The sequence below is a fragment of the Pongo pygmaeus genome, chromosome 18 (assembly GCF_028885625.2).
Source record: "Pongo pygmaeus isolate AG05252 chromosome 18, NHGRI_mPonPyg2-v2.0_pri, whole genome shotgun sequence".
Taxonomy (NCBI): domain Eukaryota; kingdom Metazoa; phylum Chordata; class Mammalia; order Primates; family Hominidae; genus Pongo; species Pongo pygmaeus.
The window spans coordinates 26,747,106-26,771,450 of NC_072391.2; the positions used below are offsets into that span (position 1 = coordinate 26,747,106).

Sequence of the window (24,345 nt, forward strand, 5' to 3'; positions counted from 1 at the left end):
CAAGAGCATTTACCCAAGAGCATTTATGCCAAAAGTATTTATCCCAAGGATTTTAGCATTTATCCGAAGAGTATTTATCCCAAGGATTTTAGCATTTATCCCAAGAATATTTATCCCAAGGATTTTAGCATTCATCCCAAGAGCATTTACCCAAGAGCACTTATCCCAAGAGTATTTATCCCAAGGACTTTAACATTTATCCCAAGAGTATTTATCCCAAGGATTTTAGCATTTATTCCAAGAGTGTTTATCCCAAGGATTTTAGCATTTATCCCAAGAGTGTTTATCCCAAGGATTTTAGCATTTATCCCAAGAGTGTTTATCCCAAGGATTTTAGCATTTATCCCAAGAGCATTTACCCAAGAGCATTTTTCCCAAGACTATTTATCCCAAAGATTTTAGCATTTATCCGAAGAGCATTTACCCAAGAGCATTTATCCCAAGGATTTTTTTTTTTTTTTTTTTTTTTTGAGACAGAGTCTTGCTCTGTCACCCAGGCTGGAGTGCACTGGTGCGATCTCGGCTCACTGCAAGCTCCGCCTCCTGGGTTCACGCCATTCTCCTGCCTCAGCCTCCCGAGTAGCTGGGACTACAGGTGCCCGCCACCACGCCTGCCTAATTTTTTGTATTTTTAGTAGAGACGGGATTTCACCATGTTAGCCAGGATGGTCTCGATCTCCTGACCTCGTGATCTGCCCACCTCGGCCTCCCAAAGTGCTGGGATTACAGGCATGATATCCCAAGGATTTTAGCATTTATCCCAAGAGCCCAGTTACCACATGTGGTATATTTCAGTACGTCAGAGTTGGTTGCCTCTGTTTGGTTACGGGGCTTTGAGTTCTAGGGCTCTAAATTGCAGACATGAAAAGGCAACCATTAGTGAGTGTATTCCTGTTTCTGAAGGCACATCGTACACAGCAAGATAAAGGACAAGTTTGTTTGTTGAAAGAAACAAACTATCAAGTTTGTTCTCCCCTCAACTTGATAGAAATAGCGCTTAGGGGCCAGGCACGGTGGCTCATGCCTATAATCCCAGCACTTTGGGAGGCTGAGGCAGGAGGATTGCTTGAGCCCAGGAGTTCGAGGCCAGCCTAGGCAACATAGTGACCCTACCTCTATTATTAAAAAATATTTATTTATTTTTTAAATAAAAAAAGAAATAGCACTTACATATTCCCAAATTCCTTGTCTTGAGCCTATGCCCACCCCACATGCTGGAAGACAGTGATAGTTCTGACCCAGTGGGGTCCTCCCTTCCTGGAAACAAGTGGAACAGACACATTGGCCTTGAGCTTATCAGTCATTCTCCAGTGACCTTGATAACAGAGGCTTGTTCCCAAAGTCTTGGACTCAAGCCCAAGCGAACTGATAAAAGAACCTTCCCTCCAAGTAGAACTAAAAACTGGATGCTGTTTGATAAAAATTAAGACAGGAAGGCAGTCCTTCCAGAGAACACTTTCTGTCTCTTTCCCCCAACTTGCTGATGAAGTGGTATCCATTTGCTGCTGTTATAGAAATGTACTATTACGGGTGAAAAACACAAGGCCACTATTTTCTTGTATACAACCAAGTCTCAGTTTTGCAAAATGATTTTTTCTGTCCTGGGGCAGCTGGGGTGACATTTCAGAACACCAAGGAAAAGATTTGCTACACAAACAGAGCATTTGTCTGGACCAGTAATTGGCTTGGAATAGGAAACTGTTTTATCCGCATGCAAGAAATTGTGTCCCTTTATTTCTAGCAAGAGCCTGCAAATGCTTGTTTATGCCTGAATTATAATCGCTCCATACTGTAGTTGTTGATTAAAAAAAATGTTTCCAACAGACTGAAAATTGTTCTCAGGCTCACAGAGGAATTTCAGTTGACCTTGAACGTGAGAAATGTAATCCCTGGGCGATAACCAATTAGCACCCGGAATGACTCAGAAATTACTTTCAAGCCTCTTATCTGGAGGAATTCTGAGTGACAGTAAAATCGAGCTGCTAGAATTGGAGTAATAGAATTTCATGGTAGTGTGAGCTTGGTGCAGTTACCACACGTGGTATACTTCAGAACATCAGAGCTGGCTCTGTTTGCTTAGGGGGCTTTCAGTCGACCGTGGGCTTGGGAAAAGAAGACTCCATTTTGGATGGTACACAGTGGGATTTCTCAGAGTCTTAAAATTTATTTATATAACAAAGTGCTTACTGTGTGCCATTTATGATTCTAAGTGCTTTGCAAATATTAACTCAGGTAATTTAATCCTCACAACAACCTAGAATGGTAGGTACTATTATCACGCCATTTTACTTTTACAAATGAAGAAACTGAAGCCCACAGAGGTTTAAGTAACTTTTCAAGGTCCCAGAGCCAGTCATTGTCCTGGGTTTGAGTTTTCCCACAAACAGACTATAAGGATTCAAGTGCAAGTACTTTATTAGAGAGGTGATCCTGGAAGCACCATAAGTTAATAAGGAAGCATTGCCAGAAAAGGTGGGAAACCAGGAAAGTAAGTATTATCAAGCAGGCTACTGCTGTGGGCAGCTAGGGGTTAACCCTGCTGGAGAACTCTCAAGTCAGCGCAGAATGCATGCCTCAGAATTTCCCAATCAAGGGACAGGAAGCTGAGGGGTTATCCATCGGCTCCCCTTCCATTGCAGGCTAAGGGCTGCTCCCAGGGAAATCCACTCACCTGCACTTTCAATGTGCCCTGTGCGCTGTGCCCGCTCCTACAACCAGAAAATAAGCTACAGGCAAAGAATCACAGGTGTTTGCTATTAGCAGCCCCAGGTGTAGAGAGCAGCGTGCTGGTGGTGTCTTGGAAGAACACCAGTGATTGTATCTGTGCAATGTAGCCTAATGGTTAAGTGTGATTGCTTGAGAGCCAGACTGCCTAGATTTGAATCCCAATTCTGCTACCTCCTTGCTGAGTGGCTGTAAGCAAGTTGCTTTGTCTCTCTGAGCTTCTGATTCCCTACCTGTAAAATGGGGAATTATAACGCTTCTTACCTCATGAGGTTATGTGAGGATTGAATGAGGTAATGCATTTAGCAGAGTGTCTCACACGTCATACACATCCAGATGTTAGATGCTAGCATCATGGTGGTTGTTATAATTATCGGCTCCCCCTTCGGGATAAATAAAGCTCAGAACATCCTCTTTCTGGGCTTTGGAAGGGCTGCTTAGAGGTTAGGGAGAATCTACGGGGACTCCTAGCCTACAGAGGTCCTTGCCCCACTGCTGGGTAGCTGGGAGTGCCTGTAGTAGTTCCTTGTAGGGATGGAGTGGCAGAGGAATCTGCAGTTTTAGCCAGGACAGGCATTCATCATCAGGAGTGGAGCCCAGAACCTAGCTTCCAGGGCTTCTCCACTGTCCCCTCGTGCTGTCTGGAAGGTGGCTTGGCTCTTTGCTCAGAAATGCTATTTGCTTTCTATCTTAGCGTTGAGTTCTAGGGCTCTAAATAGCAGACATGAAAAGGCAACCATTAGCGTATTCCTGTTTCTGAAAGCACATCCCACACAGCAAGATAAAGGACGAGTTTAATTTGTGCCTCAATTTTAAAATGTTCGCTCTTTGATGCAGTGTGTGCTAGGCATTGTCCCCTTGGAACAATGGGATATTTCAAAGGACAAAGGACAGGGCTCCTGTCCTCTGAAGGCTCACTGAGTAGGGGCCACAAACCCAGGTGTTTTCAGGAGCCAGGCAAAAAACAACAAGAAGGCGAAAGAGCGTGGCATCACCCAGTGTTAGCAGATCGCCTTCTTCAAAAGAAGCTGGGGATCTGGGTTTTCATATCTCCAAATTTTCAACAGTTGGCAACTAATTAAATATTAAAATGACAACAAACGCTGTGCAGACCAGACCAACAGGGTTATCAGACTTCTTTTTTTTTCCAGGGTTATTAGACTTCTGATCTAGATTCCAGAAGTTAAATTAACATGCCCATGGGAAAAGTTATAAAAGCAAGCTGGGAGGGAGGGAGGAAAGAGGGCTGCCAGCCCCAGATTCAGAGGAGAGAAGGGAGTTTCTAGTGCTGAGGGATGAGGCTGTTAGCTGCTCCTTGAAGGACAAGGAAAAAATCAACCCCTCTCCCCACCCTCTCAAAAAAGTCCTTATCTGTCCACTAAGCAAAGTCAAATGAAGAAATCAGGAAGTTTGAGGTCCGTGCTCACGTTTCATGGGGAGTGTGTGCTGGGACCCGCAGGTGGATGGGAAATGGGAACTGGGACAGGCAGGACTTGGATCTTCACAGTCCAGAGAATGGAGAGTGTGAATCAGATGGGTCCTGAGCCAGGATTCAAAGAAGGCAGGACACACGGTGCTAAAGTGATGGGGTGGTGGAGCGGGGAGGGGAGTAGGGAAAGTGTTTGGGTCAGGCCAGCTTGGGGGTGATGATTTAGGAGGGTGTGAGGACATAGCCCAAGAAAGGTGAGATGGCTTCTGTCCTACGCTGGCTCTTTGGTTTGCAGTCTCCATTGCAAATAAGATGACCTTGTAGTTTTAACTACCCCCTCGTTGCCTCTACACCCCAGATCTCTGTCTCCAGTCCAGATATCTTTGCTCAAGCCCCAAACCCACGTATACAGCTGCTTACTGGGTATTTACACTTGGGTTAAACCTCAACATATCTTACTGCAAAGTAAACTGACCAAGTATATTCATAGCAGCGTCGTTAGTAGGCTGAAAGGGGAAACAACTCAAATGCCTGTACACAGGAGACGGGATAAACATCAACAATGAGTGCCATTCAGCAATACAAAGAGACAAATTACCGATTTATGCAAAAACATGGATGCATTTCAAGAACATTTTGATGAGTGAAAGAAGCCAGGCACAAGAGTACACACTCTACAATGCTGTTCAGATGAAATTCAAGAACAGACAAAACTGACCTATGGGGTAGAAACTGGAACAGAGATTGCCTTAGTGGCGGGGGTTGGGGGTGTCGACTGGGAACCTTTGGAGGGTGATGGAAATGTTCCGCGTCTTGTTTGGGGTTTGGGTTACATGGGTGTGCGCATTTGTCAAAATCTACAGAACTGTGCACGTGAGATTGGTGCACTTTGCGGTGCCCACCTCAATTTTCAAAACATGAATAAAGAGAAAATGGCATATACTTTGTTAGCCATGGTTCCTAAATGGTAACAGTGGAATATGCACCCCATGAGGGAGAAATGAACCTTGAAGTTTTAAGCTGCTGTGGGGAAGAGGGGATCTCAACATGCCTGAAATCACACCGGTCATCTCTGCCCACCTTCTTCCCCACACTTCCAAACTTGCTTCTCCTCCGCTTCTTCTCATCTCAGTGGAAAGAACCAGCATCCTGCCAGTTGGTCTGAACAGAAGCTGGGGAGCTGTCCTTCATCTCCAATCTCCCTTCTCCCTTGTCCAATCTGCTACCCAGCTGGGGTCAGTCTGTCTCCCAAATAGATCCACTTTGTTCCGTCTACACTGCAGACAACTGAGTCCATCATTTTTTTTTTTTCTTTTAAGACAGGGTCTCCCTTTATCACTCAGGCTGGAGTGCAGTGGTGCAATCATGGCTCACTGCAACCTCCAACTCCTGGGCTCAGGGGATCCTCCCACCTCAGCCTCCCGAGTAGCTGGGACTACAGGCACACACCACCATGCCTGGCTCATCATTTCTCTCCTTGATAATGCAGTGACTTCCTAGTGATCACCCAGCCCACGTGCTGGGGGGTCTCCTCTCCACTCAGAGTGACCTTTTAAATATGTATGGTCATACCATAGCCCTGCTTCAAACCTTTCAAAGGCTGCCTGTCATGCTCATAGTCAGACTGAATTTCTTAAGGTCCTTTCAACACTTTGTCTGCCTCCTGTGCATGCTCCAGCCAGACGATGTTTCATTCCTTGAATGTGTCTTCCCCTCTGTTCCATAAATGCTGTTCCTGCTGCCAATACCATTTGATCTACTTCAGCAACCCCAACATACCTTTTGGACACAGTATGGAGGACCCAATCCCAGCTAGAATGCACGTTTTTTGAGAGTATCTGTATCCATTTTGCCCTCTGATGTATCCTCAGCACCTAGAGCAGCACTTAGCATGTAGCAGGTACTGAATAAGAATTTTTGGTTTGTTTGTGACAGAGTCTTGCTCTATTGCCCAGGCTGGAGTGCAATATAGTGATCATAGCTTACTGCAGCTTCCAACTCCTGGGCTTAAGGGATTCTCCTGCCTTAAGCCTCCCAAGTAGCTGGGACTACAGGCCCACTGCCACCATGTCCAGCTAATTAAACTTGTTTTTTTTTGAGATGGGGTCTGGCTGTGTTGCCCAGGCTGGTCTTGAACTCCTGGGCTCAAGCAGTCCTGCTTCAGCCTTCCAAAGCTTTGTGATTACAGGCATCAGCCACTACATCCAGCCTCAATAAATGTTTTTTGAATGAATGAATGAATCTTCCCTGATATTCAAAACTTTGGAAAGATTTATGTTGCCTCTTTGTCTTCAAAACAACCAAATAATGCAACAATAATAATAGCTACCATTCACTGAGCATGTGTTGTGTGCCAGGAATGATACTAAGGACTCTGTGATACATCATTTCATGTCATCATCTCCATTGTCTTGAAAAGGTGATGAATGTTTAGGAAGCTTCAATTACCACATGCAAATTAAGTGCCTTCTCTGTGCCACACTCCTCTAGGTACTAGGGAAACAGTGGAAAGCAAAACAGACAAAATCCTTGCCATTGGGGAGCTTACATTTGGGTATAAAGAGAAAGATGATAAATTGGGAAACAAGTAAATATATGGTTTGTAAGATGGTGACAAGTGTTTTAGAGAAAATCAAGTAAGTAAGGCGGATGGAGATTGCTGAGAGCAATTTTATGTAGGGTGTTCAGGGAAGGGCCCTCTTATCAGAGGTGAGAGAATTCTGGGGAAAGAGTGCTCCGAGCAGAGGGAACAGCAGGTGCAAAGGCCCTGGGGTAAGAGCATATTTGGTGCATTCAGGGAGCAGCAAGGAGGCCAGTGTGGAAGTAGAAAGGAGGCTGAAATCAGGGGGGGTCCAGAGGGGCTCAGTCATCTGTGGCCTTTGGCTTTTACTTTGAGAATAATGGGAAGGTATATATATTGGGCAGAGGAATGTTGTGACTTAACTGATGTGTTCTGGGCCACACAGCTGATTCACGTCAGAGGATTCTACCACGAGGCCTTTTTTTTTTTTTTTTTTTTTCTTTTTTAGTGAAAGAGAGATGGGATCTCACTTTCTCACCCAGGCTGGTGGGCAGTGGTGTGATTATAGCTCACAGCAGCCTCTAACTCCTGGGCTAAAGCAGTCCTCCCACCTTGGCCTCCCAGGTAGCTGGGATGACAGGTGCACACCACCTTGCCTGGCTAACTTTCTTTATTTTTGTAGAGACAGGGTCTTGTTATGTTGCCCAGGCTGTTCTCAAACTTCTATCCTCAATCGAATCTCCTGTCTCAGCCTCAAAAAGTGTTGGAATTACAGGTGTGAGCCACTGTGCCCAGCCACACATGAGCTTTTAACTCTACAGTTTTCTTTCTGCTAAAAGTGAATCCAGTAACGAAGTCCTGGCAGCTGCAGGTCTCCCACTCATGGCTTCCGGTTTTTGCCTCATTCCAAAGCACCTGCTGCCACTCTGAGCCCCATTCCACAGCTCATGGCAAGGAGTCCCTCTCCCATTGCACTGAGGACACACACGGTGCTCACTCATCCATTTATGCAACAAATATTTAGCTGGGAACTATACTAATTGTCAGGAAAACCATGGAGAATGAGAAATATTCTGTGTCTACAACTGTCTCCAGTTTATTGGAAGGAAACAAGTGAACAGGCAGTTATCCTCCAGTATTTGTGGAAAGAGAAGTGGATGAAGGAAGAAAATCAGAGGAGAACCTAGTGCAGACAGAGAGAATCGATGAGGGCTTCCCTGAGCACATGAGAATGTGAACCCCAAGCTGGGTTGCTGAAGGGGAGAGAATAGCCATTTGTACCACAGTAGCAGCAGCAGGTGCAAAGGCCCTGTGGTTGGAGGGGCCTGGGACATCCAGGGGAGTGAAAGGAGGATGAAGCTACGTTGCAGAGAAGAAGCACCCTAGCAATGATGGAGCTGGAAAGCCAGGTGGGGCCTGAACATACAAGTCCATGAAAGCACCTCGATCTTTATCCTGAAAATAATGGGATGCCACTGAGGCATTTTAAGCAGGAGGCGACTTGGTTGGATGAGAGGCTCACTGTGGTTCTGTGTGAAACCCAGTGTAAGGGAAATCACTGTGCCTTGTGCAGGTGAGAGATGATGGCAGGTAGTGGTGGTTGAGATGGAAAGAAGTAGTTGAATTCTAGAGACAGCTGGGAGGCAAGAAATGACAGTTCTGGTTACGGTTGAGACATGAGGGATAAAAGAAAGATGGAGTTGCCAAGGATGTCCGACAGGTTTCAGGCTTGTGGAGTGATGCATGGCCATGCTTTTCATGGGGACAGGGTGCCGGAGCTGCAGGAACCACAGCTTCCCATTGTGTGCCTGTGCCTTCCTACAAGATCATCCTCAAACCCTGAGCATATTTTCTGTGTGCTTCCTTTTTGCAGAGAGCCAAGATCAGTCAGGGGACCAAGGTCCCAGAAGAAAAGACGACCAACACTGTCTCCAAATTTGACAACAATGGCAACAGAGACCGGATGAAACTGACCGATTTTAACTTCCTAATGGTGCTGGGGAAAGGCAGCTTTGGCAAGGTACGGTATGATTTGGTGGCTCCACCTGCTTTGGAAGGAACATCTAACAAGGCAGGCACATTTGCTGTTCCTATGGGACGGACGTCCTAGTGGGAGAGAGAGTAAGAAGTAAGCAGAGCCACACTACACTTTGTAATGAATACCACGAAGGAAATGAATGGAGTGCTGTGTCACAAACAAAAAGGCGACCTGTTCAGTCTGAGGAGGTGACACATATGCTGAGACCTGGAGGATGAGAAAGAACTATCTATGCTTTCAAAGAGCTAGGAAAGAATGTTCCCAGAAGAGAGCAAGTGCAAAAGTTCCAAGGTGGGGACAGGCTGGGTGCATCCTAGGAACCATCAGAAGGTGTTGGGGCAAAATGTCACTAGCAGAAGGATGTATAGGACATGATGTTGCAGAGATAAGCAGGGCCCAAGGGTGCAAACCTTATAAGCTACAATGAGGAGTTTGGGTTTCATTCACAGTGCAGCGGGGAGCCATTGAACGTTTTTAAGCAGAGCAGTGACACGATCGGATTTGCCTTTTGGAAAAGATCACTCTGACAGCCAAGAACGGAAACGGTTCCTTTCAAACAGTAGCACAGTGGAAGGATGACCCTGGGACTCGTACGGTGGTTCTGGATGCTTTTATAGATACTGCGAGATGCTGTTTTACTGAAGTTGAGATTGTGTTATAAGTATTTCTGACTCATTTAGTGTTGTTTTGGGGTTTTTAGTCCCTTTGCGTGCCACAAAGATGTCTAGCATAAATCTCATACTCTGAACTCAGGTGTGCAAAAAATATAAATTGCTTTTCCATCTATGTAGCGTAAGCCAAAAACCTGGGAGTTATCCCTGAGCTTCCCTCTTTCCTGTATTCCCACTGTCCCTGCCCACCGCCCCCCGCAACCATGTACAATGCATTGGCGAATTCTGACAGTTCCTTCAAAGTATATCACGTATTCACTAACTTCTCTTCATCTCTCTAATACCACCCAAATCTAAACCATTAATATCACCTGGATAACTGCAGAAACTCATCAGTGGTTTCTCAATCCCAATCTTGTTACCTATAATTAATCCCAATCCCAATCTTCTTATCTATAATTAATCGTTACCTATAATTAATCCCAATCCCAATCTTTTTTTTTTACCTATAATTAATCCCAATCCCAATCTTGTTACCTATAATTAATTTACTTTCTACTTCACAGCCGTAATAATTTTTTAAAGCTTACATTAGGTCAAGGAGCTCCCCTGCTTAAGACCCTCCAATGACTTTCCATCCGATTAGAAGAAATTCTATGTTACATCCTTAGCTTGTATCACCTTTTATCATCTGGCCCTTGTTCTCTGTGTGACTTCTTTTCTTCTTTTTCTCCTCCCCATCACCCACTGTGCTCTGGCCACAACATCAGCTCTTGGGTCACTGAAACACACAAAGCTCTTTCCTCCCTTAGAGGCTTTGTGATTCAGCTCCCTTTGCTGTTTGCAAGGCTGGCTCCTTCCTGCAATTCACATCTCAACTTAGACGCCACTTCTTCTGAAAAATCTTCCCCAACTACCCACTCAAAAGTTGCCGCTCATTCACTGTCCATTATATTTAACTCTCTCATAGCACCCATCACTGAGAGATTCTTTTCTTGTCTCCTTGTTGATTTTTTCTCTCTTCCTTTTCTAAGGTCTAAGCTCCACAAGAGTAGGGATCTTCTTCGTCTTGGTCGCCACTGTGTTTTCAGAGCCTAGGCATGGAATTCATTCAGTGCCTAGATTGAATGCGTGGATTCTCTGTGTCTGTGGGTGGCAAGGGCATCCACTGAGATGGACTAAGGGATCTGAAATGATGGCTCAGAGTCTGAAGAGCCTCTGCATGGGATGGGAATAGAGAGTAAGGGCAGCCAGTAAGATGGCCCATCCAGTCCCTAAGGTTGGGAATAGGCAGTTGGCAGTGGTCTACAACGTTGTATGGTTTTTACCAGCAGCTCTGAGTATCCCTGGGGTGGAGATGGAGAAGGAGATGGTGGATTTGAACTAAGCGTGGGATTAGTAGAATCAGTGAACTAGAAGATTATGGAAGAAAGAGAGTTAAGGATTCTGGGAAGAGAGATGTCCACTGCAGATCCACAGAGCCTGCACCAAGTGCTCAGGAAAAGCGTGTTGAATACATGAATGAAAATGGTATCTAGATTGGGTTGGGGAAGATGTCTAGCATAAACAGGGTCATCACCTGGGTGGGAAAAAGGGAGTTTAGAAGTCTAGGGATGAAAAAAAAATGGATGAGGTCAAGATACGTAAAATGTTAGGAAGAATTGAGGCATTTAGATTTCAAACATGGAGCAGTTTCTCTGATGATGGGGAAGAAAGTGGCCTAAATAAAGAAGAGGTTCTAATAAGCTGAGTTTTTACAAATTAAATGAGCACTTTTTTTTTCTTTTTGAGATAGAGTCTCACTCTGTTGTCCAGGCTGGAATGTAGTGGTCCATTACGGTTCACTGCAGCCTCGACATGCTGGACTCAAGCAGTTCAGCTCCTACCCAAGTTCACATCTTTCTCTGACCCCCGAATAACTGCATGCACCACCATGCCTGGCTAATTTTTGTTTTTGTTTTTTTGAGTCAGAATCTTACTCTGTTGCCCAGGCTGGAGTGCAATGGTGCCATCTTGGCTCACTGCAACCTGTACCTCCCGGGTTCAAGTGATTCTCCTGCCTCAGTCTCACGCTCGGCTAATTTTTGTAGTTTTTAATAGAGACAGGGTTTCACCATGTTGACCAGGCTAGTCTCGAACTCCTGACCTCATGTGATCCATTTGCCTCGGCCTCCTAAAGTGCTGGAATTACAGACATGAGCCACCGCGCCTGGCCTAATTTTTGTATTTTTTTGTAGAGACGTGATCTCACTATGTTTCCCAGGCTGCTCAAGTACTTATAAGCTCAAGCAATCGTCCTGCTGTGGCCTCGGAAAGTGCTAGGATTACAGGTGTGAGCCACTGCACCTGTCCTAAATTTTTTATATATATATATATATATATATATATATATATATATATATATTTTTTTTTTTTTTTTGAGGCAGTGTTTCTCTCTTGTTGCCCAGGCTGGAGTGCAATGGCACAATCTCAGCTCACCACAACCTCCGCCTCCCGGGTTCAAGTGATTCTCCTGCCTCAGCCTTTTCGAGTAGCTGGCATTACAGGCATGCCCCACCACGCCCAGCTAATTTTCCACTTTTAGTAGAGACAGGGTTTCTCCATGTTGGTCAGGCTGGTCTTGAACTCCCGACCTCAGGTGATCCGCCTGCCTTGGCCTCCCAAAGTGCTGGGATTACAGGTGTGAGCCACCACGCCCGGCCATGATATTCTTAATAAGCAATGCATTCACATGTTTCATCATTAAGATTATATTAAAAGGATAAACACTGAGAAGTCCTGCTCCTACCCAAGTTCACATCTTTCTCTCACCACTTACTGCTACTGCTCTCCCTATGTGAACACTTTTATTCAGTTAATTTGTGTCTTTCCAGTCCCCCTGAGCTAATTTAACATTTTTATTCTTGTCCTTGTTAACTCAAAAGTTCGTGTACTACCTCTGTTTTTGATCACTTAACAAAACAGACGAGAGGATGTTTGATGGAGGATTGGAAGTTCTGGAGGGTCCCATGGAAAGGATTGGGGTTGGGGGGTAGTGGGTGGAGTTGTGGGAGAATGAATCACTGGCGAGCAATGAGAGAATAGATCATATGTCTCCATGGAAACTGTTATAATAATCGAGAGCTCTGTTCCAGACTGGAGATATAGCATCAAGTAAATCATAGATGAAAACAACAGTATGTCATGAAAGCAAAGTAGAATAACAAACACCTCTATGATCCTTTAAAACAGAGTAATCCTTTGCAACTCTAGTGTTGCCAACTAGGGTTGTAAATTAATGCAGGTTTTATATTTGAATTCCAACTTTGAACATTTTGCAGTCTGGTTAGGTATATAGATCAATCTCCACAAACAGAAGAACACAGCTGCAGTGATTTGCTCTTCCCCTTTGGAAGATGAAAGTGATGGGGCTTTGGGGTAATCTGTTTCCACCTCCCTTAACCCAGGAAAAAAACAAAACAAAACAAAACATGTTTTTAAACTCTAATGGCCAGGTGCGGTGGCTCGCGCCTGTAATCCCAGCACTTTGGGAGGCCAAGGCGGGCAGATCACAAAGTCAGGAGTTCGAGGCCAGCCTGGCCAATATGGTGAAACCCTGTCTCTACTAAAAATACAAAAATTAGCTGGGCATGGTGGCAGGCGCCTGTATTCCCAGCTACTCAGGAGGCTGAGGCAGGAGAATCGCTTGAACCCAGGAGGCGGAGGTTGTAGTGAGCCGAGATCGTGCCACTGCGCTCCAGCCTGGGTGACAGAGCAAGACACTGTCTCAAACAGCAACAACAACAACAACAACAGCAACCCCACTAATAATTTGTGGGGCGACTAGGGAATGGCACAAGCCTTTTGGTGAGCCCTGTAAAAATGAAACAAGGCAGGAAGCAATGGTGAAGGACATTGAATTTCAAACGTGTAAGCCCGTTTCAAAATCTTTCAAGAGAAGAAAACTGTGGAGAGTTTGTTTTTTTTGAACAGGCAGAAGTGTTTACCTGGAAGGGCTATCTTACCAAAGCAGGGCCTGTTGGCATGGCTGGCTTACTCGGAGGTAGATGCCTTCTAGGACTTTTAATACAGAGCATTCAAAGTGTCATTCACATTTAAAAATTATTTTATTTCTCAACTTTTATTTTAGATACAGAGGGTACATGCGCAGGTTTGTCACATGGGTATATTGTACCCAGGTAGTGAGCATAGTACCCAATAAGTGGTTTTTCATTTATTCCTTAATGGTGCTTAGAATTTTATCCTTAACTGTCTGTTTTTATAATGCCTTGAAACTTTAACTTGAGTTTTGCCAACAACTTTCAAGAATTGAACCTTGAATGATTGCTGGCGTCAAAATTATGCTGCACATATATAAAATGGGCAGATTTGTACCATCCAGATTGATGATACAAGCTTACCTTATAAAGTAAATACAGCAAATACTTGATCAAGTATATACACAGCACAAGGATAACTATATTATAAACGCGATTCCTCTAACCCTAATGTGCTGCCATAATAAACATGCATTAAATATTTAATGAATGCTAATACTGTGTGTCTTCTGAGACTTCATATGTGCTCATGGTAATGATTTGTATGATCCAAGTCTTTAAAAAATAGTATGCAGGAAAGTTTGAATGGAGGCTTTCTTGTTCTCTTATACCCCTGACTCTTGCCTATGGATGGAACTGAGCTAATGTACATGAATTGAGATGGGGTCAGAGGGATAGAAAGGAGCTGGGGGAGACAGCTGGTGTGCTATAGTGGACATAGATCTATAACCATAAAGAAGCTCAAAGAAGCTTCAGCAGAGAAGATCTATGTAAAAATGGTATTTACTGGAAAACAGAAATAGCCCAAATGGTATATTCATAATAAATACAAAAAAAACCGAAGTGACTCTCTTCTCTCTCTCTTTCCCTCTCTCATGCACACATATCTATCTATCTATCTATCTATCTATCTATCTATCTATCTAATCTGTCATCTATCTACCTATCATCTATCTATTATCTATCATCTGTCATCTATTTATCATCTATAACTGTCATCTATCATCTACCATCTATCTACCTATTATCTGTCTATCTTATTATCTATCATCTGTCTACCTATCATCAATCAATCAATCAATCATCTATCTGTCATCATAGAGAGATTTTCATAACATATCAAATAAAAATAAAAGCAAATTATGGAACATTATGACTGGCAATATAAAATGTGTATAGACCAATTCCTTTTATGTAATATACTCATGGTTCCTGCTTTCATTAAACTTTTTCTTCAACATTTCATTGTGAAAATTTAAAAAATGGAAAAGTTGAAGTGATTGCATAATGAACATTTATAACACCCACCACCTGGATTCCACAAGTAACATTTGACTGTATTTGCTTTATCATGTATCCATCTATCCGTCCATCAACCCTTTTTTAATGCATTTCAAAGCAAGTTGCAGACATCCATAAACTTTACATTTGCAGATAACTGCAAATGCACTTTACATTCAGCATGTGTACCATTTAACCAGAATTCAATATTTGCAATGATTATTTTAAAGGTAAAATTACACACACTGAAATGCAGCTATCTTAAGTATATCATTCTATGAGTTTTGAAAAATGCATAGTTTTTAAAATGCAGTGGAGGTGTACACATTCATTTAAAAAATCACACAGGCATGAAAGCAACTGTGATGTTTAGTGTGTTCCATAGGCACCTGTGGGAGTGGGATTTGCCCTGGTTGAAGCCAGAGAAGGCTTCTGTGAGAAAGTGGCTCGAGCTATAGCTAAAGGATGAGTTAAGTTAACTATGCAAAGAGGGGAAATAGTAAATGAAAATCTCAGAATGTCTCCTTGTTCCTGGCCCCCACCCCCAAAGTAGGCTTGGTTAATCTGTGTGGCTGACAGGGCACCTAAATTTTATTAGGGTAGATTCATCTGCTGTAACAAATAGATCCCCAAATATATACTGGCTCAGACACAATAGAAGTTTAATTTTCATTAAACTTCTAAGTTTAAGAAGTTTAAGACAGGCTCGCCTGGCCACACCCACTCTCTCCATATGGTGATTGGGGACAAGGTGCCTTTCGTCCTATATGGCTCCATTAATCCCTAGAGCTTTGTTTTTCTCTGCAGTCAGAGGGTGGAGGAGGCACAAGCTGCTTCTTAAAAGTCTCAGCTTGGGAAGTGGCACCAATCACTTCTGCCTACTCTCTATTAGAGAAAATATAGCCACGTGGCCACACTTCAGTGCAAAGGAGGCCGGGAGAACAATTTGGATGGATGACACGTCGTCTCAGCCACACTCCCTACTTTTCAGCCCTGGCTGCAATTTTTCACGGTGACACACAAAAGACCTTCTGACTTTTCCCTTTAGAGCTCTCGATGTATCACACTCCACACACAAAAAACTTCAAGTGCCTCTTTTCTGTGACATTTCTTTGTGTTCGAATCATGGAGCACGCCAGGTGTTAGTGGTGACTTTCTTGAAGCCTAGGACGAGCCAGGAATAAGTCAAGTAGGAAGAAGTCAGCAGCTTATGAAATTAAAAAGAAAAAGTGAAGTTACTATAGAAACTAGGTGCCCAGGTATCACATTTTTTCTCTTTTAAAAATCCCATCCAGTTCTGTTGCTGTCTATGCATCTAAGATGATCTAAAATCAGAAGCAGAGAGGTGAGAGACAGAACCATTAAACTTCCCCATCTAGTGCTTGACTTTCCTAAAATAATCCCAAGACAATGAACCAATGACATTAAATGCCTAGGTGTATCACTAAGGAGACTCTGGAGGGTCTGGTGGTGGCCCCTTCCACTAGGGTACCCCTAGAAACTTGGCATTTGCGTGACACTCTCCAAGATGCTGGCATCAACTTTTGTAGCTCAAAATTCAGACCGTACAACAGAGTTGACTATAGTCTTGGCCAAGTTTTCCAAATATTAGTCATTTGTGCCCCTGTTGTGGGTTTTTCTTTGCCATTACATGCCTCCTTTATACGATCATATTTTTCTTTAAAGTGACTTTAACTTGACTTCCTTTTCTTCTTCTTAACATTGCCCTAAGCAATAATATATGTGAAATCACAAGTTTGATATACCAGTTATATATTTATTTTAATGTGTTTGGTTTGATATACCAGTTATATATTTATTTTAATGTGTTTTAGGAGAATATATTAAAAGAAGAGTAATTTTGTCCTTGTACTAGTACCTGAACCACATTTGGTGAAATACTGTCATAAAATCTTACACTTACACAATGTAAGATTGAGGTGATTTGGCAGCTCGATTACCATGGTATTTCTAAGAATGTGAAGTCTTTTGTTACAATTCGTGTGCACCTGGAAGTTACAAAAAGCCTCTGTTCATCCCCCTCCTCCATATCCTTTCCTTCAAATAAGGAATATGCGCAACACTTCCTGTATCCTTAAAAATCTTTCGTGTGATCTTGACCTCCCTCCACCCTCCTTTACTCACTAAATATATCCAGACAGCAAAGCTACTCTTTGGAGATTTTCTACCTTCATTTCCTCCCCACCCACTCCTTCCTTATCCTTTTGTATTATGTCTCCTCCCCTTAGCAACTTTCAGAAACATCTGTCTCCCAGGTTATCAGCAGTCTCGTAACTCATACCTCTCCAGATGTGAGCATGAGGCATCCTGACTTACTCAGGAGAGTAGGGCAGGCATGAGGGGAAGGGAACTGGAAATGAGATTGGAATCCATACATTATTCTGGGGAGAAGTCATCACCTTTACAGTACCTTCCCACTGAAAGACGTAACTAAGGATTCATTCATTCGAGAAGTATTTATTGAGCATCTACTATATGCTAGCTACCCTTGTAGGTACAGAGGCAATGTCTATGAACAAAACAAACAAATATATCTGCCTGCCTTCATGAAACTTATATTCTAGTGGTAGTGATGGTGACGACGAAGATGATGATAACACCTAACATTTTTTGGGTCCTTACTATGTGCCAGGCTCTGTTATAAGTGCTTAGTATGTATTCATTAGCTCACACTTACTCTATGATGCAGCTACTGTTGTCCCCATTTTACAGATGAGGAGAGTGAGATGCAGAAAGTTGGAATAACTTGCTAAAGTCACACAGCTAGTAAGTGGCATTAAACAGATCAGCTTTGATTTAGATGTGTATGATTTGGGGCTCTTTTTTTTGTTTTTTTCTAGAGACAGGGTCTCACTCTGTCACCTAGGCTGGAGTGCAGTGATGCAGTCATAGCTCACTGCAGCCACGAACTCCTTGGCTCAAGTGATCCGCCTGCCTCAGACTCCCAAAGTGCTGGGATTACAGGCATGAGCCACTGTGACCAGCTGATTTTGGGATCTTGATTGCTTGATACTTAACATGTAATTTCCTAGTTTTAACAGTGATTCCCTGAAATGTCACAAACATATTCTAGGAGGTTAGTCATTTTTCCCTCTTATTTCCTCATCTTTCCCTCTAAATGCTAAGCAGAGTTTGTGGCCAGGTGCAGTGGCTCACACCTTTAATCTCAGTGCTTTGGGAGGCCAAGGCAGGAGGATCACTTGAACCCAGGAGATGGAGCAACATAGGGAGACCCCATCTCTATAAAAACAAAAAACAAAAAAAAATTGCATGCCTTATTTTCAGTGTAAGCTGCTGCCATTAGACAAACCACATGCTCCTAGTGATGGAGGGTTCTGGGTTTTCTGTTCTTCCTCATCACTCTGTGCTTATTGGCTACCTATCCATGTGTATGTGCTCATTGGAACACATGTGCCATGTGCTCATTGGAACCATGAGTCATCTGCAGGGATTCCTAAGAGGGCCCATGAGAATGGCTTTCACTCCTCCAGCCTCTGCCCTTCTGACCTCCTCCACAGGCTTCAGCCTTATGGGATTCCCCAAGTCTTGGAAGCATCTCTAGTGAGTGCAGTGACTCCTTAGCTGGTTCCTTTTCATCCTTCAACCTCCATTTTCCTAACCCTTACCAACTCTACGGCCCAGCTGCACCCACTCCAATTCCACTCACACCCTGCCCATTATCTCCAACGTTTCTGAGCTCATGCTCATTGACAAGGACCATGCCGTGGATTTGCATGCGTTATATCATATTAATTCTGACCATAATCCTGCAAGGTAGTTACTGATAATCACTGTATTATATCATATAGAAATTGTAAGGCAGAGAGGTTAAGTGACTTCTCCAAGATCACACAGCTGGAAGGAGGCAGGACCTTGAAAGCTGGTTTTGTGATTTCAGTTGCCTCTTGCCATCTCTTCTCCACTTTGGGGTCCACACATCTTCCCAAACCACTAGTTTAAATTTTTTTTTTTTTTTTGACAAGAGTCTCACTCTGTCACCCAGGCTGGAGTGCAGTGACGTGATCATGGTTCGCTGCAGCTTCAACCTCCCAGGCTCAAGCAATCCTCCCATCTCAGTCTCCCAAGTAGCTGGGACTACAGGCACATGCCACCACACCCAGCTAATTTTTTAATTGTTTTTGTCGAGACAGGGTCCCACTTTGTTGCCCAGGCTGGTCTCGAACTCTTGGGCTCAGGGAATCCTCTTGCCTTGCCCTCTCAAAGTGCTGGGATTATAGGAGTGAACCACAGTGCCCAGTCCAAACCACTAGTCTTTCCTCTTCCTTTTTTCCTTTCTTTCTTCCTTCCTTCCCTTTCTCTCTTTTTGACTTTTTTGAAACAGCAGTTACGAAACGATTACAAGAGCTACCTAATGAGGCCAGGTGTGGTGGCTCACGGCTATAATCCCAGAGCCTCTAGAGGCCAAGCCTGGAGGATTGCTTCAGCTCAGGAGTTCAAGACCAGCACAGCCTGAGCAACATAGCAAGACCTGATCTCTAAAAATGTGTTTAAAAATTAGCCAGACACAGCTGGATGCAGTGGGTCATACCTGTAATCCCAGCACTTTGGGAGGCTGAGGCAGGCGGATCATAAGGTCAGGAGTTTGAGACCAGCCTGGCCAACATAGTGGAACCCCATCTCTACTAAAAATACAAAAAAAAAAAAAAAAAGAAAAAAAAAATTCTCCAGGCGTGGTGGCGCATGCCTGTAATCCCAGCTACTCAAGAGGCTGAGGCAGAAGTATCACTTGAACCTGGGAGGCAGAGGTTGCAGTGAGTCGAGATCATGTCACTGCACTCCAGCCTGGGCGACAGAGCGAGACTCTATCTCAAAGGAAAAAAAAAAAAAAGCTAGACACAGTGGCACATAGCTGTAGTCCTAGCTACTCTGGAGGCTGAGGCAGGAAGATCGGTTGAGCCCAGGAGTTCAAGGCTGAAGTGGGCTATGATTACACCATTGCACTCCAGCCTGGACAGCAGAGGGACACCCTGTCTCTTATATATTTAGAAAGCTGCATAATGACATTTGTGGGTTTCTCCTTCTTCCATGAAAAAAAAAAGCAAAAAATGGTATCTCATGACTGCATTGACATGAAGACAAATATATTAATATTACATATTAAAACATGTACTTCCACCTAAGTTCACTTTTTTTCTTGCAATTTAAAAAAAAATTAAAGTGCCTTATGAACCCTAAAAACAGCATGGGCCCTGAGCACTGTGCCTGGTGGGTTTTGATGGAGAAGTCAGCCCTATTTTCCAGCTCCAGCATCTCAATAGCACCTCCCTCTGCAGCCTCCAAGCTTTTCTCCCTGAAGGCCAGGATGCTTAACTACCATGCTCTGTGAGCATGAGAGAGCATTCCAGAGTTCCAGGCCCTAGACCGCAGCGTCCCTTTTTTTTTTTTTCTTTTTGAGACAGAGTCTTGCTCTGTTGCCCAGGCTGGAGTGCAGTGGGGCGATCTTGAGTCACTGCACCTCCCAGGTTCAAGCAATTCTCCTGCCTCAGTCTCCCGAGTGGCTGGGATTACAAACGCCTGCCACCACGCTCAAGTAATTTTTATATTTTTAGTAGAGACAGGGTTTCACCATGTTGGCCAGGCTGGTCTCGAACTCCTGGCCTCAAGTGATCCGCCTGCCTCAGCCTCCCGAAGTGCTGGCATTACAGGCTTGAGCCACCGCGCCTGGCCTCACAGCGTCATCTGCTGGAGCCAAGCGCGGCACCAAATTTTAACAGGAAGAAATTGCCTGAGGAGATTAAAAGGCAGCTTAGTTCATGCCAGGAACAAAGGCCTTCTCTAAAGTCTGAGCTTCTGTTGTGGGAGTCTCTACTAATTTTAATCTCATTAGTGGTATGTATTCACACACAGACATATACATACATACATTAGATGTGGTTATATAATCCTACAGACAAAAGCACTTCCCTGTACTTCAGCCTGCTTTGCTATCTTCCTGCACCATATGGTGAGTTCCTTTATCATATGGTTCACAGATAGCTCAAAGTGTTTGCTACCTGTTTCCTTAATCCTCTTCCAGAGAACCTTTTTGACATTTGCTGTCTGATCTTGGATTTCTGCCTTCTCTTTGGTTCTATCGCAATTATGTCACTTCCCTGCCCCCACCAAGCCTTCAACCTTTCCTTCTTTCATATGCAATTCTGATTGCAGCGTGGTTTTTTTTTTTGTTTTGTTTTGTTTTTTTTTACCAACTCATCTTCCCAGATCCTCGTGAGGCCCTTCTTCCACCTTCCCGAATTTTCCAGGTCTCTCCTCAATGAAGTGACTTACTGCTCTTCCGCAGCCTCTGCCTTCAATTCTCAGAAGGTAGTACGTTACAAGACAAGATAAGCGTTCAGTTTTTGCAAGAAAATTAATTATATCAAGGAAAATGAAATGTCAGGAATTTAAGTTTTACAACCTTCCATCTGCTGCAAGTAGATTGTCAAGCCAGAGTGAGTAAAGCGGGTATTTGCTGAGAAGACGTGGCTAGTTTCTGTGTATCTCAAGACACCCAGAGGCAAGAAGTGCCACCTGAATGAGAGAGCTTCCAGCAGTCTGATAACCACAGCTCCAGCTGGGGGGTTGTAGGGGGGCCCCCAGCCTGTCATCCCTGCTTCTCGATGACATCTCTCTGCAGATACGCATCAGCACCGCCCCCTCAGCCTTGTTGATGCTTCTCAAGTCTCCATGTCGAATTCTCACATCTAGAATATCCTAGGAATCTAAAATCCCAGGAAAGAAAAACTAATGGGCCGGTGTGGACCAGGGATCCCTAGGATCCAATTCACTGTGACCAGGGGAAGCGGTTACTTTTCCAACCATCCATCAGGAAAGATGACAAGAAAAGAAAATAGGATGTGGGCAGCTTTCCTATGAGAAAGAAGAAAACGATGGGCCTGTCTGGCACACAGGCCAAAGTAGGAGTTTCCTTTAAATGTGTATTATTTTTTATTTTAATTTATTTATTTTATTTATTTATTTATTTATTTTTGAGATGGAGTCTCACTCTGTCGCCCAGGCTGGATTGCAGTAGCATGATCTCGGCTCACTGCAACCTCCACCTCCTGGGTTCAAGCAATTCTCCTTCCTCAGCTTCCCGAGTAGCTGGGATTATATGCACATGCCACCATGCCCGGCTAATTTATTTTTATTTATTTTTTATTTTTTATTTTTAGTAGAGACGGGGTTTCACCATGTTGGCCAGGCTAGTCTTGAACTCCTGACCTCAAATGATCCATCCGCCTTGGCCTCCCAAAGTGCTGAGATTACAGGTGTGAGCCACTGCGCCTGGCCTTTTATTTTAATTTTTTAGAGACAGCATCTGGCTTTGTTGCCTAGGCTGGAGTGCAGTGGCATGATCTTAGCTCACTGCAGCCTCGAACTCCTGGGCTCAAGCGATCCTCCTGCCTCAGCCTCCCTACTAGCTGGGACTACAAGTGCATGCCATCATGCCTGGCTCATTTTTGTTTTTTTCTAGAGACAGGATCTCATTATGTAGACCAGGCTGGTCTTAAACTTCTGCCCACCAGCGATCCTCCTGCCTCAGCCTCCCAAAGCAGTGGGATTACAAGTGTGAGTCACGTCGCTGGGCCCTGTGTTTTCTTTAAAATGTAGCCTGATTCTTTGGGAAAAATATCACAAAGATAAATCAAGTCCTCTTGTAGAAGTACCAGATAGAGCCCATTAACATGGAAACTCTGTCTCAGGTGATCATTCATGGCTACTGGTCCGATTATTGTGCTATCATGGTATCTGCCATCCTCTGCATATCCATCTCAACTTTATCTCTATGTATTATTTCAGAAATTTACAGTCCTGGTAAAATGAATCCCTGGTTACTAACAGCATAAACCATAATCTTTTCTATAATACAACAAACATTATGGCAGAAACTTTTGGATTGTAATCATCCAACACCGATGATAAATATTTTGGATGTACAAATGTGGATGGTACCTATGATTATTCATGCCATAGTTGTTTCAAACCCCCACCCCACCCCACAGTTTCACCTTATGTACTGACCTCATTGAACACCACTGCGGAGATTGATAATATTTTTGGAGCACTGGGAACTCATCTGAGTGTTTTATATGCATTGCTCATTTAATCTTCACCATGGGTCTTGTGAGGTGGGTGCTGTTATTACCTGCATATTTAAATTTGTAGATAAAGAGACAGAGTCTCTATTTTGCAGATGAGGGAATAGAGGCTCAGAGAGGTGAGAAGCTTGCAGTCCTGAAGCGGTGGAGGCAGGTTCAAACCAGGGAGCCTGGCTGCAGAATGTGTTGCCACTCAGCTCCATAGTCCCCTTGCACCCAGTGCCCCCTACTCCTGCTGTGCTGAAACCCGTTCTCTATTAGCAGTGCTCCGTAACTCCAACAACAAAGGGGGGCAGTGCTTACAAGGCAGATCAGATTATAAACAAGCTTTCTTCTTGCCACCTAATTGTTGCCATGAATGACAGGCCTTTAAGGGTTTCATTTCATTCTCTTTCAGTAGAAGCCATCAATTATTAGTTTATTTTCCCAGCAACCATTTAAAAAAGAGTCAAATTAAATCTGCTTTTATTTTAACTATCCAGCTTTGTCAAATATAACATATGATTCAAAGAAATTTGACTAAGCCATACATGTCACCAATGTTTATTTTATTTATGTATTTTTTTTGGCATTTCTGTTCTTTTGTGAGTGTGAGTGGTGAGAACACTTAGGATCTCCTCCCTTAGCATATTTCAAGTATATAACACAGTATTATTAACTGAATTACCATGCCATACCTATTAAATTGCTAGTACTTATTTATCTTGTAACAGAAAGTTTGTACCCTTTAATCAACATCTCCCCATTTTCTCTACTCCCAGCCCCTAGCAACCACCATTCTGCTCTCTGTTTCTTTAAGTTTGACTATTTTAGATTCCACATATGTGAGATCATACAGTATTTGTCTGTTTTTTTTTTTTTTTTTTTTGAGACACAGTCTTGCTCTGTCTCCCAGGCTAGAGTGCAATGGCGCAATCTCGGCTCACTGCAACCTCGCCTCCCAGGCTCAAGCAATTCTTCTGCCTCAGCCTCCTGAGTAGCTGAAATTACAGGCATGCACCACTGTGCCCGGTTAAATTTTATATTTTTAGTAGAGACAGGGTTTCACCATGTTCACCAGGCTGGTCTGAAACCCCTGACCTGAGGTGATCCACCTGCCTCGGCCTCCCCAAGTGCTGGGATTACAGGCGTGAGCCACCGTGCCTGGCCCCAGTATTTGTCTTTTGGTGTCTGGCTTATTTTGCTTAGGATAAGGTGCTCCAAGTTCATGAACATTTATTTTAGCTCAAAAGAACCGTTCAGTTACTGGAATTGATCAATATCAATTCTATTGGTAAAAATCAATTCTACTGGTATCAACAATTAGACGACACAGCCCAGAGTGTGGAAATAGTAGTTCTCTGGCATTTCTTATTACAACCCAATTAGACATTTCTTATTAGACCCAACCACACATCCTCATTTAAATACCGGGGCCAGGTATTTCAGGTTTCAATCTCCTTGTTCCACTCCTCCCCTTTCCAGCAGTCACTGTGAGTCATCCCTTCTAGGGGTGTAGTGACATTTGCTTAACAATAGCAAATCCACAGAAACCAGAGATGACTGGGCTAAATGCACCTTCATTCTAAACTTCATTTCACA

General features: G+C 43.6%; 1 protein-coding gene across 2 annotated transcripts in view; it reads left to right on the forward strand.

Annotated features, from left to right (window-relative positions):
* The window catches only part of PRKCB (protein kinase C beta), a 386,071-nt gene that overhangs the window by 278,206 nt on the left and 83,520 nt on the right, over nucleotides 1–24,345 (forward strand). For both annotated transcript variants that reach the window (XM_054454155.2, XM_054454154.2), the window contains exon 9: nucleotides 8,548–8,694. In XM_054454155.2, coding sequence (XP_054310130.1) covers nucleotides 8,548–8,694 — 147 coding nt within the window. The remainder of the gene's footprint in view (nucleotides 1–8,547; nucleotides 8,695–24,345) is intronic.